Genomic DNA, 23,163 nt, shown 5'->3' on the forward strand with positions numbered 1-23,163 from the left:
ATTATAAAAGTGAAAATTCATTGTCTAAAATTTAAGCCATATATTTTGTAATTTTTTTTTAAATATAGCTAAAATTATATAAATATATATTTATGTTAAATTAATAATATATTTTTTAATAATTATGAATTCATGAAAATAATAACAAAGAAAAATTATAAAAAAAAAATAAATTAAATTAATTATTTGTTATATAAGTTGATATTATGTGTAAAAGTATAAGCACAATTTTTTAATAAAATTAAATTTATATTTCCTTATAGTTTTTTATTTTTTTATGTTTATAAATAATTTGATGAATTATATATATACCTTAATTTAATTTTTAAAATGTCTTTGGAGAATTAGTAACAATATTAATAAAATGTAGAAACTGTTTTGAAAACACATTTTAAATTCTATTTCATTACTTATTATTAGACCTTAATTAAAACATTTACTTTTATAAAAGTATATGTTTTTTATTTAATCTCTTTTTTTTTTTTTTTTTTTTTTTTTTTTTTATTTATTTATATAAATTAAATTTTCCAATTATTACCTTATTATTTGTTTAATTAGTCTTCTACATTTTTAAAATTACAAAATCTAATTATTATTTAAATCAGTTGATAAAAATAAAAATTTATGACTAAATATTATACTTTTATATTGAAAAAAGGTTAATTATTATTATATTTTTTTTTTTTCATAAATTTTTGGAAAATATATCGAAATGTTCAATACCTTTTAATAATTGTATTGAAATTTATTAATTTTTTAATTATATCAATTTTTCATATTATAATTTAATAAATACATTTTTTTATTATTATAATCGAAAGTTTTAGAAAAATGATTTGCTTCTGTTTTATCAAGCACATAATTAATTTTATTGTATACATTATTTTTACTACTATCACAATCGAAATAAGAATCTAAAGGTGTTGTGTTTCTCTTTTTTATTTCATTTGAGCATACTTGATTATTCATTTTTGCTTCATATTCATTTGTATTTTCATATATTAATTTTAATTTTCTTGGTTTATTAATATCATTTACAATTTCAGTATTTGTTGTATTACTATTTAGGGCCATCGGATTTACTATTATATTTTGATCAGTTTTTTCTGATACTATACCATTTCTAAATATATAATTATGATTAATATCATTGCTATAATAATGTATATTTTTAATTTTGTCATTTATATTTGCGTCATAAGTAATCACGTTGTTCATATAGCTAACTTTGCTGCTATGAGGAATAATATTTTCACTTATATAATTATATTTTTTTATCTTCATATCTTCTGAATTATATGAGCTATTATTTTTATTATTTTTATCATCCAAATAAAAAAAATTCATTTTATGCATTTTTCTACATTTAAAATTATCAAGTTGATAATGTTGTATTTTCTTTAAACTTAAATCATCTGTGTGATAAGCTTTTATGTAATTATTTTCATAATATTTATTTATATTGCATTTTCTATTTTCCATTTCATTGTCTGTTATTTTCATATACTTATTTTCTTCTATTATTTTTTGATTTTTATTTTTTTTATTTTCTTTTTTTATTTCTTTTATTTCTTCTTTTTCTGTCTCTCCTTCATTTCTTTTTTTAACTTCATCTTCTTTTACTTCTACATTCTCTTTTTTATCAATATAAATATTAGGCAGATGATTATTTCCATAAAACATAGTGTTATACATTTTGTTATCCATATTTTTTTCTTTATTGTCCTTATTACATGTATAATTATTAGAGATTCTTGCATTATTTTGTTTTTTTAAATTCATCTCATTACTACACTTATACATTTCAGTTTTATCTCTTTCATTATTTGGATTATCATTATTATTATAATTTTTTACATAAAATAATTTGTTATCAATTTTTCCATAAGTTTCAAAACATTTTTCTGAATTTATTTGCTTATTATTAGGACTTATATTTAAGGTATATGGATCTCTAATTGTAGAATTATTAGGAAAAATAAAATTAAAATTTTCTGTTTTTACTGAACTATTTTTTGAATGCTCATTTTTTAAATTATCGTGAACATAAGACTGAGCAATGGTATCAGTTTTATTTAATTTTTTATAAATATCTGCTGTGTAATTTTCATTATTTATATAATTGTTTCTTTTTACATCACAGTTAAAATTACTTGAATTTTTTTTATTACAACTTAATGTAGATAAGTTCATATTATTAAGATCTTTAGAAAAGAAATTGTGAATATTATTCTCACTATTTTTTGAATTTGTTAATTTCTTAAAATTATCTTTATTGATATCATTATTAACTATATATTTTTTTTCTATATTTTTCGTTTCATTATGTGTTAAAATGCTCTTAATTGAATTATTTATATTTTTTTTTAAAGATATAGTATTATTTGAATTAAAATGCTTATTATCTTGTCCATTAATTTGTAGATTACTTTTATTTAATTTAAATTTATTAAATAAGGGTAAATTATTACTATTGAGTGATGATACATTATTATTATTACTCTTTTTTTTATCTTTATTTTTATTGTTATTATTATCAATTTTTACATTATCATAGAAAAAATCCTTCATATATGTTTTTTGTGAGTCAACGAGAATTTTGTCATAACGATTTTTTAGTATTTCTAATTTTTTTTTATTTTCTTCTAATGCGCTAATATGGCTAGCGTTACTATTTATATCATTATTGTTTTTTATTTTTATATCTTTCTTTAATTTTTTCTGCTTTAATTTATTTTCTAATTTTTTCTCAAAACTTAACCAGCTTTTCTCTATTTCTGTTATTAAATCATTTTTGCCTACCTTTTTTTTGTTATCCAAAATTTCTACATTATTTTTATTACAATTTCTAATTTCATGGTAATTTTGATTGTATAATAAATCTTCTTTATTTGTTCTACTATCTGTAAAACCTTCATCCATTATATGTTTTTTAACATTATTAAGCTTATCAAATTCAATATAATAGGTAAATTTTCCTTTATGATTTTTTCCAATAATTGTTTTATTTTTTAAATTATTGTAACAGCAATTTTCACTAATAGATCTTCCTCTTTCATTATTAATATTAAAATTTAACCTACTGTATTCTGTATTTATATCTTTGTTACTTAAATCATCTTGTGAAAATTCACAATTACTTTCATCTTCATTTTTTTCATCATTTAAATATACTTTCTTTTTATCTATTATTTCATATGTTCTTGTCTTATATCCTGCTAAATTGTGAAAATTTTTGACTTTATTTATTACTAAATTATTTATTCCTATGTTATTAACAAAATTATTTTTTTTATTCAAATTCTTTACTTCCAAACACTTTAGATTTAATAGATTGTTTTGATTTTTTTTTAAATCATTATTATCTTTTTTACTTTTTGTTGAATTCACTGAAAATGATTTATCATCACTATTAATATTACTTATAAAATTTTTCATATTCTTTGTACTTAAAGAGCTTAAAATTGTAAAATTATCTGGAGATACTTTATTTTTATTGTTATTTCCTTCTAAGAAATACTCTGATTTGTGTATTTTATTTAGTTCAAAAATTTTTTTTTTTCTATATGCATTTTTTGCTTTTATTAATGAAGATCCCTGAACGCTAATTTTGTGATTTGTGTTATTTAAATTATATGAATTACTTTTGGGATTATATGGGTTGCTTATTTTTTTTATTTTCATATATTTTATTAACTTTTCTTTTTTTTTGTCTATAACATTTTTTATATTATTGTCATCTTGTTTATTTTTAAGGATGCTACTAAATACTTTTTTTTTATTAACATTCATGCTAAAATTATAAAATTTACTTATAACTTCATTTTTATTATCTCTCTTATTTTTCTTTTCTCTATTTTTTTCCATTACATGTTTTTTCTTATTTTTAATTGTATTATTAGAATTACTATCTTTACTACTTATTAATTTTGTTGAGAAACCATAATTTCCTTTATTATTGTCTGTATTTTTTATATATTCATTAGAGTTTTTATTTTCAAAATGATGATTTATTATATAATTTTCACTTATTCTTTTTTTTTTTTTACTTTTTTCTCTATTGTAATCCTTCTTTTTCTTATCACAAATAGTATCTTTCATATAAATATCATTTTTTGTTTTTTTAATGTCTCTCCTTTCTTTATAATTATTTTTAATTTTATTTTGATACGTTAAAACATTATTATACTTTTCATTATATTCACACTCATCTTCCACTTCTTCATTCTCATATTTTTCTTCATGAAGCTTTACTTCCGCATCTTCATATTCTTCATTTTTTTCTTCATACTCTTCAATAGCTCCATTCTCTTCAATCTCACCTTTTTTCTTTGACAATTTTACTTCCGGTTTTATATATTCATCATAATTATTAGAATTGTATTTATTTTGTTTTTCATCTTTTTGATTATCTTCCGCTTCTAATGTTTCATCCTCATCTATTTCTTCTTCTTCTTCTTCAATATTTTCATATTCATCATTACAATAATTATAACTATTATCCATCGCGTCTTCATATACATTATCATAATCATTATAATTTTCTTCTTCCTCGTCATCTTCGTCATCTATTTCTTTTTGATGCTTATTACTTTTATTATACACTTCTTCATCCGTTTCTATTTCATATTCTATTGTATGTGTTTCAATAAAGTTTATAATACTTTTTTTATTTATATTTCCATTGTTATTGAACCATAAATATTTTTTATTATTTGGAATTTTTACTTTTTCTTTCACTTTTTTAATACTTGATTTATTTAAATTCCATTGCAATAATAATGAGTTAAAAGATGTGAATTCATAATCATTATAAATATTTTCTATTCCCTTGTATGTATTTATCACTTCATTTAATTCATTTTCATTAAAATCTTGATTTTTATTAATGTTTTGTTCTACAAAATCATTACACATATTTTTCTCATTTTCGTTTAATTTTTCATTGTCTACAGTATTATCATTGTCATTATAATCATATTTTTCTATATGTTCATTAAGTTTCATAAAATCTATTTTATTTTTTGTATATGGAAAATTATTAAAATAAAATTCTTTTATTTTTTTTAGTCTTTTCTTACTTTCATATTTATTGGTAATATACTGAAAAAAAACAAATTTTTTCAAAAAATTTAATTCTTTTTTTAATTTTTTTATATCTTCATACATATATGAATTGTAATTTTTATTTTCAAATTGTATCTTTTTTGCCTTTGCAGCCAACTTTAATGAAGATAATGTATCACGTACATTATTTATAGAAGGTGATATAGTGCAAATAAAAATAGTTTTACTAGATCCACCTAAAGACCCTTGAAGTAACCGAGTTAAAATTGAATTTCTATAGCTGATGCTTTTGTTTCCTTTTGATAATTCATTTATACATAGTGATAAAGCAGATAAACTTCTATTTATGGAGCAAACTTCTGTTGTATATTGTTTTTCATTAGATGCTTCATATTTTTCGTTTCCAGCCAAATCTATTAATAATAAATTGCCGGATTTAAAATTTTCGGGCTTAGAATTATTTGAATTTCTTAATTCTATTTTAAATATGGAATGAGATCTTGTTGACATTTCATTGGTTTTTGTGATTCTACAAGCTCTATTGCTTGTTCCATCTATCAATAATTCAATTAGTTCTTCACATGTGGTTACCTCTACAGTTAATAAACCAGAAACAAATGTAGTATTATTGGTAAAATTTGACTTTAATGTACTTAAATATGGTTGTGATTCATTATAAGGGTTTAACAAATCAAATATTCTATCATTGTACAATTGCATATATGACGCATACACTTTTACATTTTTAAAAATATCTTTCGTTTTGTGATCATCTTCATATTCGTCAGTACTATTTTGTTCCCATTTAGTTTTCTCTACAATATTTTCTTCACATGATTCCGTTTTTTTTGAAGATTTTAATAATGATAATCTCTTCATTATTTCTTCACATGCTCTGGGTATCATACCTTTTTTTTCTGAATTTAAAACTAATTGTATTTCATCTTTAATACTTTTAGCATTAGATTTGTATTCACTCCTATATTCAGAAAATGTTTTATAATTTTCATATTTTGTGTAATTATTTTCATTAATGTATTCTAAGTTGGATTTATTATTATATCTTGAATTAAGAACACTATATGCATCATTTATTCTCTTATAATTTGTGGAATTTGTGCTTACTAAAGGCATTATTCTTGGTGGTAAGTTAAATAGTGGCTGAGAACAAGATCTTTTCCTATCATAAAAAAAATTATTACTATTACTGTTGCTATTATTATTTAAGAGCTTTAAGCTGTTTGTATTTATTAATAAATCATTTGGTTGAATTTTTTTTATGGAAAATCTAATTCTCTTCTTTTTTTTCTTAATTAATTCCATAATATCTGGACCTATCATAGTGTATGTTTTTCCAGTACCTGTATGGCCATGAGCAAAGACAGTAGCATTTTTAAAATAAAAAATAGAATCTATACAAAAACAAATGCTTTTCCAAACATCTAATTGTGTACTTCCTTGGTTGAAGACCTTATCAACCAAAAATTCACATTTTTTGTTTTCACCTTTCATTCCATAATCAATTAATATTTTGTTTGCTCCTTTTTGTGTAATGGCATTTTCAAATTCTGTTTCCATTGAATCTGATGGCTTAATTCTTATGCACGTTTTTATTTGAGATTTATTCCAATTAATATCTAAATTATTTTCTGAGCTTTCTTCATAACTTTCTAATATATTTGCACTTTTTTCATTTGCTTCATTTGAAATTAAATCATTAGTATATTTTAAAGAATCATGTCCATTTTTATTTGTTTCATTTTCATTTATTTTATCTTCATTTATTTCATTTTCGATTATATCTCTTTCATTTATATCATTTTCGATTATATCTTTTTCATTTATTTCATTTTCTTTATTTATATTTTGTTCATCTATATTCTTTTTATTTTCACTTAATTTATCAGCATCAACTTCATTTTTAATTGTTTTATTTTCACTTATTTCATATGTACTTATTTCATTTTCATGAAATTTTTCTTTAAATTTCTTTTTATTTTCTTCACATTGATGATAGAACAATTCATCATGTTTATCACTGAAATTTTTAGTTTCAAAAGAATATTCTGTTGCATTTTCCGCATCATTATTATCTATGCTTAATGTGCTTTGCTTTGAATATTCTTTATATTTATTTTTTTTATAGGAATTTTCATAATCACTATCAAATTCAATTGTTACACTTTTATCATACATTTTGCATTTTTTTGTATTATCATTGAAATCATCATGATTATGATTAAGACCTTCTACTTTTTTATTAATTAAATCTTCTGAAAATAAATTTGATGAATAAAGATTTTCACATTTTTGTTCATTCTGTTTGTCCATGTTAGTAATGTATTTTATTTCAAAAAAAACAAAGGTTTCAAGCTCTTTTTTCTATTTGTAGGTAGGTATTATTTATTATAAAAAACAGTTAATTGTATTTTACTAAGTTAATATATTTATTAAAATTTTAAGTGCATTAAAAATAATTGTCCATAGTATTTAATTTTGCAAGATTAAATTTAAAAAAAAAATTCATATTTTAATATCACTGATTAAAAATGCTCATGATTCGTATGTTAAAAAACAAGAAGGAAAAATAAAAAAAAAAAAGGGATATATATAAAAAGGTAATTTATTTATATTAAAAAGGTAAAAATAAAGCAATAATTAATTATGAATGTTAAATAATTCAACAATTTAGTGTGTAAAAAAAGAAACAAATATAATAAATCTTAACCATTAGTACAAGTAAACTAATAAGTGTAAAATTATTTTTTAGCTATTTCTGTTTTTTTTTTTTTTTTTTTTTTTGACCTAATGCATGATTCTTGCTAAAAATATGCAAACTTCCACATTTGTTTATAGCACAAATAAAATTTTATCTTCATAATTGAAATCCCATTTTATTTAAAACAAATTTATAAAACCTTGGAAAGTAAATAATTATTAGAATTGTTAAATAGTAAACATATATATTATCTTATTTACACACATTAAATTTTATTTTTTTTTAAATTTAGAAATTAATCGTCAGAGTTATTCTTTGTTCAGGAAAAAAAAAATAAAATATTTGATTATATTTTACTTTATGAACAGTGTATATGATTCTAATAAAATAAATAAATAACCTAAATAAAAATGAAAAACAAAAAACAAAAAAGTATATTATTTTATTTTCCTTGTTATATTAATAAAAATTTTAAAATCTCAATAAATTGCATTTATGTAAGCTGTTTTTTTTTTTTTTTTTTTTTTTTTTTTTTTTTTTTTTTTTTTAATATATATAATATGCATCTTAAGTTTAAAACTTTTTAAAAATAAAAAAAAATTATTTAAATACAAACCTACATGGCATAGCGTAAAAAATAAATGTTTTTAAAAATTTCATATGAAAAAAAGAAATATATTTTTCTTTTTCTATTTATTGTTCTATTTTAAAAAGAATATATAGACCTAATAAAAAAATTTTAATGGAAAATTGGAAAATATAAATATATTGTGTGTTTTGTGCATATTTACTAGGTTCCTGTTTTTTTTTCTTTTAACATTTTCATTTTTTTTTTTCTATTTTATATAGAATGTTAACATGTTATTAGAAAAAAGAAATAACATTTATAATATTATAATATATTATAAACTTATAATTTTGATGTTACTAGGAACATTTGTTTTTAAAAAAGAATAAAAGTACTTAATATAAATAAGGGAAATTTATGATAATATAAAATGTTAAAGCATATAAAGTATATTCTAAGATAGGCATATGCATATGAGACATCTTTTTTCTTTGTATAATAAATATAAAATAAAATATTTCATTTATAAGAAATTTTGAGATAAAATTTAATTTATTTAAAAATTGTTTATTTACAAAAAAAATAATTACAAGTAGCAACTTTGAAAATATATCAACATAAACAATTCTGAAAAAGAATAAAAATATCATGATCATAACTTTAAATATAATTTCATTCGAAAAAAGTTTTTGAATACTACAAAAAAGAAATGTTAACATTATTTGGAAATATCATTTTTATTTATATTTCATAAATTTTACTGTAGTTGTAAAATTATCCTTAAATCTTTATAAGTATCTTTTCATTTTTTTAAAATTAAATATCATTAAATTTAATATTCACTTTGTTTTTTTATATAAAATTAAAGGAAAAAAAAAAAATTTCTTTTTGTAAATTTTGAAAATTATAAAACTTCGATGGCATTACTAATGAAAATTTAGTACACATTATATTTATTCTTTTTTTTTTTTGCAAAAGTTTTCAGTTTTTATCATAATTCATGTCTTATTGAAGTATATATATATATATATATATATATATATATATATATATATATATATATATATAAAATATTTATATGTATATTTTTCAACGTCTACAAATTTGTTTGTTACATTTTATATATTTTTAAAATTATTTATGGAAAAAAGAATATGTATAATTTTAAAAAATCACAAAGTTAAATGATATTTATTTTAAATATGAGGAAGCTCGCATTTTTTTTTTTTTTTTTTTTTTTTTTTTTTAAAGAACGAATAAAAGTAGCTATATTCTACACGTTCTTACGTTTTTTTCTTATTTTCTTTTTAATTTATGAATATAATTTTATAAGATAGACTATTTTATATATTAATGTTTGTTATTTTTACTAAATTTTACGATTTTTTTTATAATTTAATTTGTATTTTAAGTTCTTTCAAATATATTAAGATATTTATTTTTTTCATTTTTGATTTACTTTATCAATATTTTGCTCCTGTTTACCTTGATTTTTTTAAATTTATATTTTTTTTTTTTTTTTTTTTTATTATTTTATTTATATTTTTTTTTTCATTTTTAACAGTTGTTTTATAATTTAATTCTTAAATATTCTTTCTTTTTTTTTAATATTTTAAAAAATGGATGTTTTAAATAAGGATTTTTCAAGTGCTTGTTTAAATAGAGACGATTATTTGAATAATGAAAACGATGTAATTAACATAGATAAAAAAAAAATAATAAATCATGATATTTTTAATAATATAAGTTCTTCTAATAAAGCTAATAATGTAAGCAATAACAAGAACCATGTAAATAAAACCCAAATCATAAATAGGGATAATAAAACAAATAACATAAATGATACTCATAATAAAATTCATTATAACGAAATAAATAATTTTTGCAATACCAAAGAAGAGTTAAAAAAAACAAATAATGAAGTAGAGATAGTATATTCTTATGTAATTAATGATTCTAAAAATATTAACTCCAATAATGAATTAATAACTATAGATATATCATTTGATGAAGATAAAAAATATATTTTTAGAAAAACAATAAAAAAGTTACCTTTTTTTAGATATGGACATTTTTTATGTTTAACAAAAAATGGGTGCGTATTAGCAATTGGTGGTACAGATGGAAAAAAAAAGTATGGAATTGTTGAAAAATATTGCCAAGAAAAAAAAAAATGGAAACAAATAAATATAATGCACTTTTCAAGATCTAATTTTTGTGGTGTATGTACTGATAATAATGATCTTTTTATATTAGGGGGAGAAGGTGATCAAAGTATTTTAAAAAGTGTTGAGTATTTTGACAGCAAAATTAATGCATGGAGATCATTACCACCTCTTAATTGTGTAAGACATTCAGCAAGTGCAATTATTTTTCAAAATTTTCTTTTTATTATTGGAGGTAAAGATGGAATTGGAGATTATGGAAAAGTTCATAAAAGTGTAGAAATGCTAAATTTAAATGAAAAAAATATGAAATGGGTTATGTGTAATCCTTTAAAACAGGCACGTCTTGGGCTAGCTACAATTGTTTTTAAGAATAAAATTTATGCAATTGGTAAATAACAATAAAATATCTAAAAATTTTATAAGATTATCTTTGAGATAGATTTTTATATTATACTCATTTTTTTTTTTTTTTTTTTTTTTTCTTTAAAAGGTGGATCTACTGGTGTAAAGAATTTGAGTTCTGTTGAAATTTATGACTTAAATACAAATAGTTGGATAGAAGGTCCTAATTTGAATTTTGCTCGTTCGAATTTAGTTGCTTTTACTTGGAAAAATCATTTGGTTGTATATGGAGGCATAAATAAACAGAAAGGAGTAACTTTATTTATACAATTTATATGTTTTAAACTTCAAATTCATTTTATATACTTTATTGATTGCTTAAAATAATATAAAAAGATACTATTCTCCTATAACGCATATATGTATACGTATTTTTTTTTTTTTTTTTAAGGATCTTATTAACAGCGCTGAAATATTAAATGAAAAAACATCATGTTGGATTTTATTAAATGAAAATGTAATGAGAAAATTTAGTAAATAGTTTATTGTTTTAAAGAAGATAAATTCTATTCTTAATAAAATTATATTATTTTTCAATGAAAAAGTTATTTTTAGACAATTTTTAGGTTTTTCAAATTTCACTTCATTTTTATTTGAATTTTTTTATTTTATATTATTATATTTTAGTTATATTTAATCTCACTTTTATTTCATTTTTCTTAGGATAAAGCATAATCTAAGGATTCCTCTATTTATTTATTTTATTTTACTTTTTTTTTTTTTTTTTTTTTCTTTCATTTTTATTTAGTTTTATTGTTGGATTTAACATTTCATTTATATAACGATTTATAGGCTTTTAGTGTATGATAAAGTTTTTAATATAATGAAAGTTTATTATTTATCAAAATATTTTAATTTACAATAAAAAAAAATAAAATTTTTTTTTTTTACATTTTGAACTTAAAATTATTTATTTTGAATTCACATTTGTACTTGTATGTGTTTATTTTATTTAACATGTAGAATATATTTTTATTAAATATTAATATTTTTTTTTTTTTTTTTTTTTTGTTTTTATATAAAATTGCCGATTTTTGCATATATAATTATCTGTAAAAAAAATAAAGAAAAAAATAGAAAATAAATTTTCTTTTATATAGTTTTATCTTTTTTTATTTTTCTTTTTGTTATTATATTTATATGATTTATTATTTATACTTTTACTTTTTATTAATAATAATTCTCTTCCTATTATTTTTTTTTCTTCTTTTTTTTTGATTGTTATTAACTTTTGAAACATCAAAAAGTAAAAATTTTTTAAAGTATAATTATTTTAATTTTTAATCTTTTTTTCTCCACATTATCTTATAAAGAAAAATGATAAATAAAGATTTAGATAAAATATAATATGAAATGGTAAAAAAAAAAAAAAATTATTAAAAAGTAGAAATTCTGAAAAATGCATTAAACAAAAATATAAAACTTTCAATGAAAAATATATCTTTTAAAATTATAGAATAAAACAAAAATAAATGAAATGAGTTTATCCGAAATGTTCTATAAAGAAATTAAATTATAAATGATTTCATTTATTTTTTTATATTAAAAGAAGATATAAACTATATTATTCTAATATATTTTTTTTTATATAATTTAGGAAAAAGATAAAATGGATTATAAGTTTATTTTGAAAAAACAAGAATTATATGTCAATATCGACATGAACAATAAGGTAATAGAAGGAAATACTGTCATGAATATATCACTTAATTTACCTATATATTATTTGTATGATGAAATTGATTTTATGAAGAATAATTATGATTTAAAAAGAATAAAAATTATTAAAGGAGAAAAAAAAGAAAAAGAGGAAAAAGAAGAAAATGAAGAAAAAGAGGAAAATGAAGAAAAAGAAGAAAAAGAAGAAAAAGAAAATAAAAGGAACACAAAAGAAATATTTCTTGAGGATGACGAAGCTTATATTAATTTTCAAAAAAAGAAAAAAGATAAAAAATTATTTATGGTTGTTCATATTCCAAATAACATTCATTCAAGTAAGTATTATGATATTAAATTAAATGAAAAAGATGAAAAAAGATATTATATAATATATAATAGCTTAAAAGAAAATTTACATGTTTTCGAAAAAAAAAATGAAAATAATGAATACGATAATGACGGAAATATAAAACCTTTAACAAAAAAAAAGAAAAATTCAAAACTAATTAAAATGAATAAAAATAAAAAAATAATTTCCTCATTTCAAGAAAAGGATTCTAGTTACAGCAAAGATCTTTCTATAAATGAAAAAATGTCATTAAAAAATAAAATGAACTCTAATAATTATTTAACAAATATCACAGACAGTGGAGAAGAAATAAATAATGAAAATATATGTCCATATAATGAATCAGTAAATATAAAATCTTTTAAATACCACCATATTGAAACAAGAAAAGAACAAAGCACAAAAAAGGAAGTAGAGCAGACATATACAGGAGATCATTATGAAAATGATATAGTAAAAAATGAATATATAGGAGAAAAAAAAAAAAAAAAAAAAGATATAAACGAATATGTTTTAAAACAAGACAATATGTGTAATAATAAGTACAAAATAGTTAAAAACGAAGAAAATATGTGTAGAGAAGAGCAACCAGAATTATATTTTAAAGAAAAAGGAAGTAAAACAGAAGATATAAAAGAAAAAAAGCTGATAATAGATAGAAAAAAAAAATATAAAGAAAAAAAAACAAAAAGAAAAAATGAAATAGAAGATAAAGAAAGGGATAAAGATAATAAAAAATTTAATGAAAAAGATACTGATGAAGACGAAAAAGAAAATTATGAACGAAAAAAAGGAGAAGGAAGTAGAGAAGATGAAGAAGAAGATGAAGAAGAAGAAGAGGAAGAAGAAGAAGAGGAGAAAGATGAAGATGAAGAAGAAGAAGAAGAGGAAGATGAAGAAGAAGAGGAAGAAGAGGAAGAGGAAGAAGAGGAAGAGGAAGAAGAGGAAGAAGAAGAAGAGGAAGAGGAAGAAGAGGAAGAAGAGGAAGAAGAAGAAGTAGAAGAAGAAGAAGAAGAAGAGGAAGATGAAGAGGAAGAGGAGGAGGAAGATGAAGAAGAAGAAGAAGAAGAGGAAGAAGACGAAGAAGAAGAAGAGGAAGAAGACGAAGAAGAAGAGGAGGAAGAAGATGAAGATGAAGATGAAGAGGAAGAGGGAGAAGAGGCAGAGGAAGAAAAGGAGGAAGATGAAGATGATAATAAAAATAACAATGGTGAAAAAAATTGTAACATAAATGATTATATTAATGTGAAAAGTTTGGGTGAAGAAGAACTAGAAGAATATAGAAATAATGAAATAGGAGAAAATAAATATGAAAGATACCATAAAGCAGAAAGCAATAGAAGCGAAAAAAAGTCAAAATTTTATTATAATGAAAATTATGAAAAAAATAAAATTAAAAAAGACAAAAAAAAAAAAAGGAAGAAAAAAAATAATTTTGATATTATAGATTTTCTTTCTTTAAATAAATATATAGATGAAAATAATTTAAAGGAAGATAGCTATATGTTCATAGCAATAAATGAAGAAATTTTCAATAGAGAAAAGGAAAGAAATTATGAGAAATTTCAAGATTTTTGTAAAAATGATACTATTTTAATAAATAAAAAAGAACAGTATAATATAAAAATAAATATAACTGTGAATATAAATTTTAAGTTTTTCAATTTAACTTCATATTATAATAAAGTGTATTTTAAAAATAATGATAATTTACTTATAACATTGCAAAACTATGCTAAAGGTAATACTTGGTTTCCAACATTATCTAAATTTGATAGTGTTTATTCAAGATGTTCATGGCTATGTGTATTTAAAATTTCTAAACCTTATTTTGTTATTTCATCAAACAGTTTGATAAATATTTATGAAATGTTTGATAAAAATTGTTTTGTTTATAAGACTACAAATAAAAAGAGTAAACTTTTTCCTGATCAAATTGGTTTATTTGCTGGTAATTTTATTTTTTTACATTTAAATAATTTAAATTTTAAAGATTTTCAAAAAATTGATTATGAGTTTTTATATAAAAATGAGTTTTTTTCTAAAAGTGGTAAGATACATTCCACTGAACAATATAGTAAATCAAAAAATAAAAGTAATGCAAATAAAAATAATCCTGATATGTTGAAAAACAAAAAAATGAATTTTAGCGAACATCATAAGCAAAATGTAAATTCTTCATTAAAAAGAAAATATAGTTCTTTAAACAATTTAAGTAATGATTATTACAAAGATATAAATGATATGGGTATTGATAAGGATGAAAATAATGATGAGAATAATGATGAAAACAGAGAAAAAAAAAAAAAAAAAAAAATATTATTGAATGAAAATGATATTTACAATAAAAATAATTATAGAGATAATGTTACAAATGAGGAATATTACAACGTAAAGAAAAATTTTTATTTAAATGATTATGAATTAGAAGAAAATTGTAATAGTATTAGCACAACATATGATTATCTTATAAAAAATAATATTAAAGAAGAGAAATATAATTATTATGAAAAAATAAATAATAAAATTGTTCCAAATATTTTTGTATTTTCTATAAAAAATTATGAAAATGAATTAATTTATTCTAATCTTCATATAGGTCATATATTAAAATGTTTTTTTGATATTAGTAAAGAAAGTTTTCCTTATGATAACTTAATAATATTATTTATTCCTTTAAATTTTTCTAATTTTGAAAAATATTATAATTCAGAAAATATTGAATGTTCTATTAATTCTCACACATATGATGACATTAAAAATGGATATAATTTATTTTCTAATAGCAATATATTAAATTATAAAATAACAGAACCATATGTATATTTAAAAAATAATAAATATTTTATATTTGGAAATGTTATTATATTTTCAACTCAGATTTTACACAATATATATGATGTATTATTTAATATAAATATTTATAGTTATAAGATTATAATAGCTGAAGGAATTTTATCTTTATGGTTTGAATATTATAGTAACTTATTAAAAAATGAAAATATTTATTTTATTTATATGCTTAAATGCTTTGCTTTACAAAAATATATTGAAAATATATTTGGTATAGTTGAATTGAATGCGATTTTTTATGAGATAAGAGAAAGATATTGTTCATTGGTAGAAATTTTTGGAGACGTTAATTTATACCATTTTTACGAAAAAAATAAAAATAATGTATCAGAAAATTTTATTAGTCACTATGTTTTTAATAATATATTTTTTCTTAAATGCTTTTTATGTGTGAGAATATTTTTTAATATCCTTAAAAATTTTCCATTTTGTAATTCTATTCATCAATATTGTTTTTCATTATTTTTTACCTACTTCAAAAATAAGAAAAAAGTGATACAGTCTACAAAATTTTGGAAAAAAGTAAAAAAAGAAGAAAAAAAAAAAAAAAATTGTAAAAATATAATATAAAGTTATAATGATAAAACGTTGTAAAAATGTATTATAATTTAAATTTTTTTTTTTTTTTTTTTTCATCAGGTTTTTAATGAATGTACAAGGAGATATATAGAAAATTATAAGCAAATGCCAAAAAATAAATTTAAAATGAAAAAAGTAGACTTAAATATAAGTGAGTTAAAAAACGAGGAGCATGAACAATATCAATTATTTGAAAAATATTTTTATTATTTTTTTAAAACATATATTAAAGGATATGGTGTATGTCAATATATTTTAACATTTAATGTTCATTTGCAAAGAAAAGGAACATCAATGGATAGTTTTAATTTCCTAATTAGTCAAAACTCTATAAATCCATTTTACTTTGTTGATGAAAATTTTCATTCTAATTATTTTCTTTCTGATATCTCTTCAATGACCGTTTATGATTTGTTAGAATTGAATAAATATATTGAATTAAAAAATTTTATTAATGATTTCAATAAAGACAAAAAAATGAATAAGTATTTAGATAAAATATATTTTGATAAATTATTTGAAATTCCTTATATAATTGATTTTTATAACCTTGAAGAAAATTTTTTGTCATTTTTAAAAAAAAATTACTATCATATAGATCATTTTTATGAATATCCAATAAAAGAATTTAGTAAAAAATATGTTAAATATATTAAAAAACATATTGTAAAAAAAAATAAAAATTATTTCTTTATAAAAGAGAGAATAAAAAAAAAAAGTAATACGAAATATACACATATAAATAAAATGAATCATATAAAAAATATTAATAAAAAGATGGAAATTAAAGAAAGAGATATGGACACAAATATAAAAAGTGACGCTGATTTTGGAAATACTGATAGCTATCATAACAATATGAGTAAAAGTGATAAAAGAGAAAATAGTATGGAAGAGATTACACTTAAAGAAAGTGATAAAAAAGATAATGTTGACAATAATAAAAAAAATATTCTGAAAGAAAAAAATGAAGTTACTGAGGAAAACATAAATCAAAGGAAAAAAGAAAAAAAAAGAAAAGTTCAACTTGTGAAAAAAAAAAAAATTTTTAAGAAAAAAAAAATTAAAAGAAGTATTAAAAATAATAATAAATCAGTAGAAATCAGAAAAGAAAAATTATCAAAATACATAAAAATTAATAAAAATTATATATTAAAAAAAAAAAAAGAATTAATTAATTTGCCCTATTCTAATTTTGATAGTTTAGATTTAATTGGAAGAGATGGAAATTTTTATTTAGGTTTTGGTTATGTAGGTTCTGATGATTTAACGTTAAGCACAGGAAGAGGGAATTTATATAATAATATAATTGCCTTTCAAAAATTAAAAAATTGTAACATACAAAAATTAAGTGAATTATGTATAGACAAACATAATATTTATGAATATAATTCATCTCCTTTTTACACGGATTGCATATATCCCCAATGGAGAATTGTACTTCGTTTATATTATTATTTACAATTATTGAATAAAATTTATAAAAAAAAAAAGATAATAAATAAAGGGTACTCATTAAAACTAAAAAATAATGAAATAGATATTTTTAATGATGTTAAAAAAAACAAATTATACGAATTAAAAAAAAAGGATAAGAAAAAAAAAAAAAAAAAAAAAAAAATGAAAAAAGATAAGAAAAATAAAAAAAAAGAAATAAATGAAGATAATGATGATAATAACAATGATTTTCTTTCTTCTTATACCAAAGACAATTTTAGTACATTTAATTCCTATCAACATAAATGTTCACATAATACAGAAAATATATTAGTTGATGAAAAAAAAAAAAAAAGTATAAATATGATTAAAAATGTTACATATGAAAATGAAAAAAGTGAAATATGTACCCATTCTGATAATAAAGAAAAACATCAAGAATATGATAAGAAAAGTAATGAAGAATGTGATGAAAGCAGTTATGAAGTTTATGGGAACAATGAATATGAGGACTATGGTGGTAGGCACAAGTATGATGAACATAGTGAGAAGGTTTATGATAAATATGATAGTGGAACGGAAAAGTTAAAAAAAAAAAAAAAAAAAAAAAAAAAAAAAAAAAAAAAGAAAAAAGAAAAAAAAGAAAAAAAAAATATAAAAGATATATTAAATAATAAAAAATATGTTGAGAGTTATTTAAATCCATTTGTTTCAAACAATGTTCCTTCATCTGTTGATGAAAACAAATTTTTTTTCTGTCATTTAAAAATAGAAATAATAGAAGATGATGGAGTAAGAATTGTTAGAAAAAATTTAATCAATAACATAACACCGACAAGATTTAGTGTGAATGCGAGACCAGAGAAAGGAAGAAAAAAAGTTGCTTTTAAACATGAAGCTTTTATTAATAAAAGTGAAGAATATATAAGTAGAAATTCAATTGATATGCCGAATAATTTCATTAATAAAAATGTAAAGTTTGTAGGGGTTACTAATGATAGTGATAAATTTATGATTGAATATTGCAAACAAAAAATTATAAAAAAAGATAAATCTTTATTATGTTTAGATAACAGGAAATTGGTTGCTAAAATTTGTAGTAAAAATAAAATACCAATCTTATGGATAAGAATTGATAATGATTTTTTTATTCTTGGAAGAATAAGAAGATCACAAAGTATTAGTATGTGGATACAACAGTTATTTAATGATAATAATATTTTTTCTCAATTAGAATCTTCTTTTGCTTTAGCATATATTCCTTTTTTTTATTTAAACAAAAGTTTTTCCACTAATTTTAGTGAATATAAAAATAATGATAATTCTCAAAATGACAATAATAATAAAAAAGATAATATTGGGGAATCCTCTATTCATTTTATAAAATCTGTATTAAATAAAAGCAAATTAAAAAACAAAAAAAGTAATTTAAATTTTAATAATATAAACGCAAATATTTCTTCTAATGATGCTTTAAATAATGATCTATTAAATGATAGTTTTAATTTAGAGGAAGATACTAGTAAAAGACATCTGCTAAATAATAACAATGATTCTTTAATTCTTGGAAAAAAAAAAAATGCAAATAAAAGCACTAAAAAATTGATGAATAATATTATTGATTCTAATTTTATAGATCAAAATAATTTAGAAATTAATAACGATAAAGAAAAGTTAATTAACAATTTACAAAATGATTTTCCAAGTGATTTATTAAAAGATGGAAATCTAAGTAGTCAAACTAGTAGTTCTGGAAGTGAATCTGGTAGTTATTTTTCTAATTTAACAACCTCTACTATAGATGATTTTAATGAAGAATATAGTAGTTCATTATATAACTACACTAATATAAATAATAAAAGAAAAATGTACAAAAAAAAATGGAAAAATTATATTTCAATTACTAATATTCCAATAAATGTAGAAGTTATTAAATGTTTATATAAATCTCTTACTTGTGATTATTTGCATTATTTAGTTAAAATTAGATGTGTTTATTCGTTATGCTTTATTCATAACAAATATTTATGTACTCAAAAAATTATTCAAAATTTGTTTTGTGAATATTTATGTTACTTTTACGGAAATAATTTAAATCAAAAAAAATTTATGCATGCCTTTTATATTGCAATGTCACTTTTAAGAAATAAAAATAACAGAACACCTAAAATAATTATATTTTTATTAACCCAAAAATGTGCAAATTTTGTATTTTCATTAAATTTAGATGATAAACATAAAATTAACAAGGATTGGGAGAATGAAAAGAAACTTAGAATTCAACAACATTACACTTCTTATAATAAGGATGACATTATATGTGACAAAACCGTTGATACAAACTTACCATATAACTTAAATCCTAATATATATGCAGAATCAAATTCCTTGAATGATTATGAAAATAAAATAAATTATAAAAATATTTTAAACATTAATGATAAAGAAAATGATTTAGAAAATGAAAATAAATATATTTTAAATAATTTTGTAGACAAAGAAGACAATGAAATGAATATAAAAACGAAAAAATTACAAAATTGTGTAGATGAAAATCATATAGAGAAAAATTCAATAAAAATTAATGATGTAGAATCATGTTATAATCAAAAAGTTTTCGCAAATTCAGAAAATATTGATCCAAGTAAGACAAAAAAAAACGCTCATAATAGTGAAAACAGTAGCATTGACTTAAATGAATACTTAAAAGAAAATAAAAAAAAAAGATTTTCTATAAGTAGTTTTACAAATAACAGTGATGAATTTATAGATAACAATAATGTGATAAATAAAATTATTAAAATAACACATGAATATTCTTATGATACTAATAATTATTCATATGATAATAATAATAATAATAATAATAATAATAATAATAATAATAATAATAATAATAATAATGGTTATTTAAACATTAACAAGTTAGAAAAAAAAGTAGCCTTTAAAAAAAAAAATAAAATTTCATATGTAAAAGAGACAATTATTGAAAAAGAAGAAGAAGAAGATATTAAGATGGTTTTAGAATGTTTAGGAAATATTAAGTATAAACAAAGAAATATTTATAAAGATTTTAATAACCTGTATGAATTATCAAATTATTATAGATCAAATAATAAAGAAAATTTGTTTTATAAATATTTCTGTAATTTAACTAGTAAAAATAGTAGCTATAATAAAAAAAAAAAGAAAAAAGGTTATGATGCATATGATTTTTACGATATAAATATATATGACAAAAAAAAATTAGAAAATCATTTTTTAAAATTAAAAAAAACAAAAAAAGAATATATTGAAGAATTAATAAATTTAATATTTATAATTTATCAATTAAAAAAAATGTCTCCCTATTTACATATTTCTGATTGGATTATCATAATTTTAATAAGAACTATTAGTAGAAATAAAAATATATTGGATAGCTTTAAAAAAAAGTTATATTTTGAAAATAAGGAATATTTTGATTTATGCAATTATATTCCAAGTTTTTCAATTTCAACAAAAATACATCCTTCTATATCTTTAAAAAATTCTTCTTTTTTTTTTGTTGAAATTTTAAGAGCCCTTTTGCATTTAATTTTGGAGGGAAACATTAGAGTTTATCAAATATTTTACAAAAATACAAAAGAAGATTTAAAAGAAAAAAAATGTACTTTTCTCAATAAAAATATAAATAAAAATAATTCATTAAGTAGAATAAACAAAAAAAATTTTGATATCACTTGTGAAAAAGTAAAGGAGAAGGTTATAAACGAATCAGATATATTTACAAATAAAAATTATGATGAGAAATATGAATTATTTAATAGTGGTAATAATGATGATTATTTTTTTATATCTACTTATACCAACTATGTAGAAAAAAAAATGATATGTAGCCATATATTGAACATTTACAGTGCTTTTGAATTTAGTTATAAAATTATTAACAAGTTTCATGATTGTGAATTAGAGATGCAAATATGGAATCATATGTATCAAATTCTTCTGATATTCCAGCAAAAATATCCTTTTTTCTTTTTGCCATTTTCAAAAAATTTCGATAAATACTTTAAAGAATATCAGAAAAAAAACTTGACTATTTTTGAATTTTATTATTTATTATATGGTTTGAATAAAATTAATTCGTTTGAAAAATTTAATTTTGGTGAAACAAAAAAAAACTTATGTGACAATAATTATGATAGTGAAATTTTTTATGATTTTAATATACAAAATATTTTTACCACAAAAAATAATATTAATTTGTTTTTTTTAAAGAATAAATCATATGGGATTTATAAATATAATATAATTGGTTATGTAAAATTAGTAGACATTTTAAAATCAATAAAAAATTCAAATAAATTAAGAAAAAATTTTATACAAATAACTTACATAAAATATTTAGTTAAATATATTCATAATTTTTTACGAAAATTAATAATTAATATATCAAATACAAACACAAATTATTTTAAAAATTCAATTTTATATGATTTGAAAAATATATTTTTATTTTTTTATGGATATGGTATCCCACCTTTTAATTCAAAAAAGAATGCTAAAGTTTATAAACCTCATTATTCTCAGTAAACTTTTTAATAAATTATGTGCATATTTTTAATATATAATTTTATCATATAAAAAATATTGTTATATATATATATATATATATTTTTTTTTTTTTAAATAAATAGATTAAGTAATATAACGAGTAAAGGAGTACAAATAAATGACTTGATAAAATTTTTACGAACATATTATGATAACAAGTAAGTTTCATAAGTTGTTCATTTTCTGAAAAAATCTACATTAAAATTTTGATTTTAATTAAAAAATAGGAATATATTATATATATCCATATATTTTATTTTATTTTTTTTTTCTTTTTATTTTTTTAGTAAATTATTAGAATGGAAAAAGGTTGCATCTGAGTTTGTAAATGTTTTGATGAATATGAAGGAACTTGAATTGTTTATTGACAATCCAACCATATCGTTGCATAATTACAAGTATAGCAAATAAAAGAAATTAATTTAAAAAAATAAAATAATAAAAAAAATAAAAAACTGAATATTTAGTTAAAATATAGAAATTAATATATATATAAATTTTATTTTTTTTTTTTTTTTTTTAGTTTTGTTAAAGAAAATACATGGTTAACATTAATTAGTGCAAAATTAAGAAATGATATTTATAAATTACCTATGGATTTAAAAAGAGATATAGTTCTTTTATTAAAAAATATTCGTTCGGTTGATATGTGTTCAGGTACTAACCATTATGAATATGTTAATAATATTTTTACTGTATGTTGGTTTATAATTGTCAAAATATTTCAAAATTATGAAAAAAGTAAAAGAAATACTTGAAATATTTT

The 23,163-nt window shown here is 19.0% G+C and overlaps 3 protein-coding genes across 3 annotated transcripts; 2 read left to right on the forward strand and 1 right to left on the reverse strand.

The window, feature by feature from the left end:
* Positions 1 to 765: 765 nt before the first annotated feature.
* Positions 766 to 7,398, reverse strand: PGAL8A_00181800 (kinesin-19, putative; the record flags this gene model as incomplete). The annotated part of the gene is made up of 1 exon (XM_028670501.1): positions 766 to 7,398. The coding sequence occupies one exon, from the start codon at positions 7,396 to 7,398 to the stop codon at positions 766 to 768; it is 6,633 nt and encodes a 2,210-aa protein (XP_028527247.1).
* A 2,575-nt stretch (positions 7,399 to 9,973) lies between these two features.
* PGAL8A_00181900 (kelch protein, putative) lies at positions 9,974 to 11,599 on the forward strand (the record flags this gene model as incomplete). Its single annotated transcript, XM_028670502.1, has 4 exons — positions 9,974 to 10,910; positions 11,013 to 11,176; positions 11,316 to 11,381; positions 11,588 to 11,599. The coding sequence occupies 4 exons, from the start codon at positions 9,974 to 9,976 to the stop codon at positions 11,597 to 11,599; spliced, it is 1,179 nt and encodes a 392-aa protein (XP_028527248.1).
* Positions 11,600 to 12,533: 934 nt separating this feature from the next.
* PGAL8A_00182000 (conserved Plasmodium protein, unknown function) lies at positions 12,534 to 23,155 on the forward strand (the record flags this gene model as incomplete). The annotated part of the gene is made up of 5 exons (XM_028670503.1): positions 12,534 to 16,307; positions 16,425 to 22,372; positions 22,481 to 22,555; positions 22,685 to 22,795; positions 22,921 to 23,155. The coding sequence occupies 5 exons, from the start codon at positions 12,534 to 12,536 to the stop codon at positions 23,153 to 23,155; spliced, it is 10,143 nt and encodes a 3,380-aa protein (XP_028527249.1).
* Between the last annotated feature and the right edge of the window lie 8 nt (positions 23,156 to 23,163).

This window comes from Plasmodium gallinaceum, assembly GCF_900005855.1.
Source record: "Plasmodium gallinaceum strain 8A genome assembly, contig: PGAL8A_v1_68, whole genome shotgun sequence".
NCBI classification, from domain to species: domain Eukaryota; phylum Apicomplexa; class Aconoidasida; order Haemosporida; family Plasmodiidae; genus Plasmodium; species Plasmodium gallinaceum.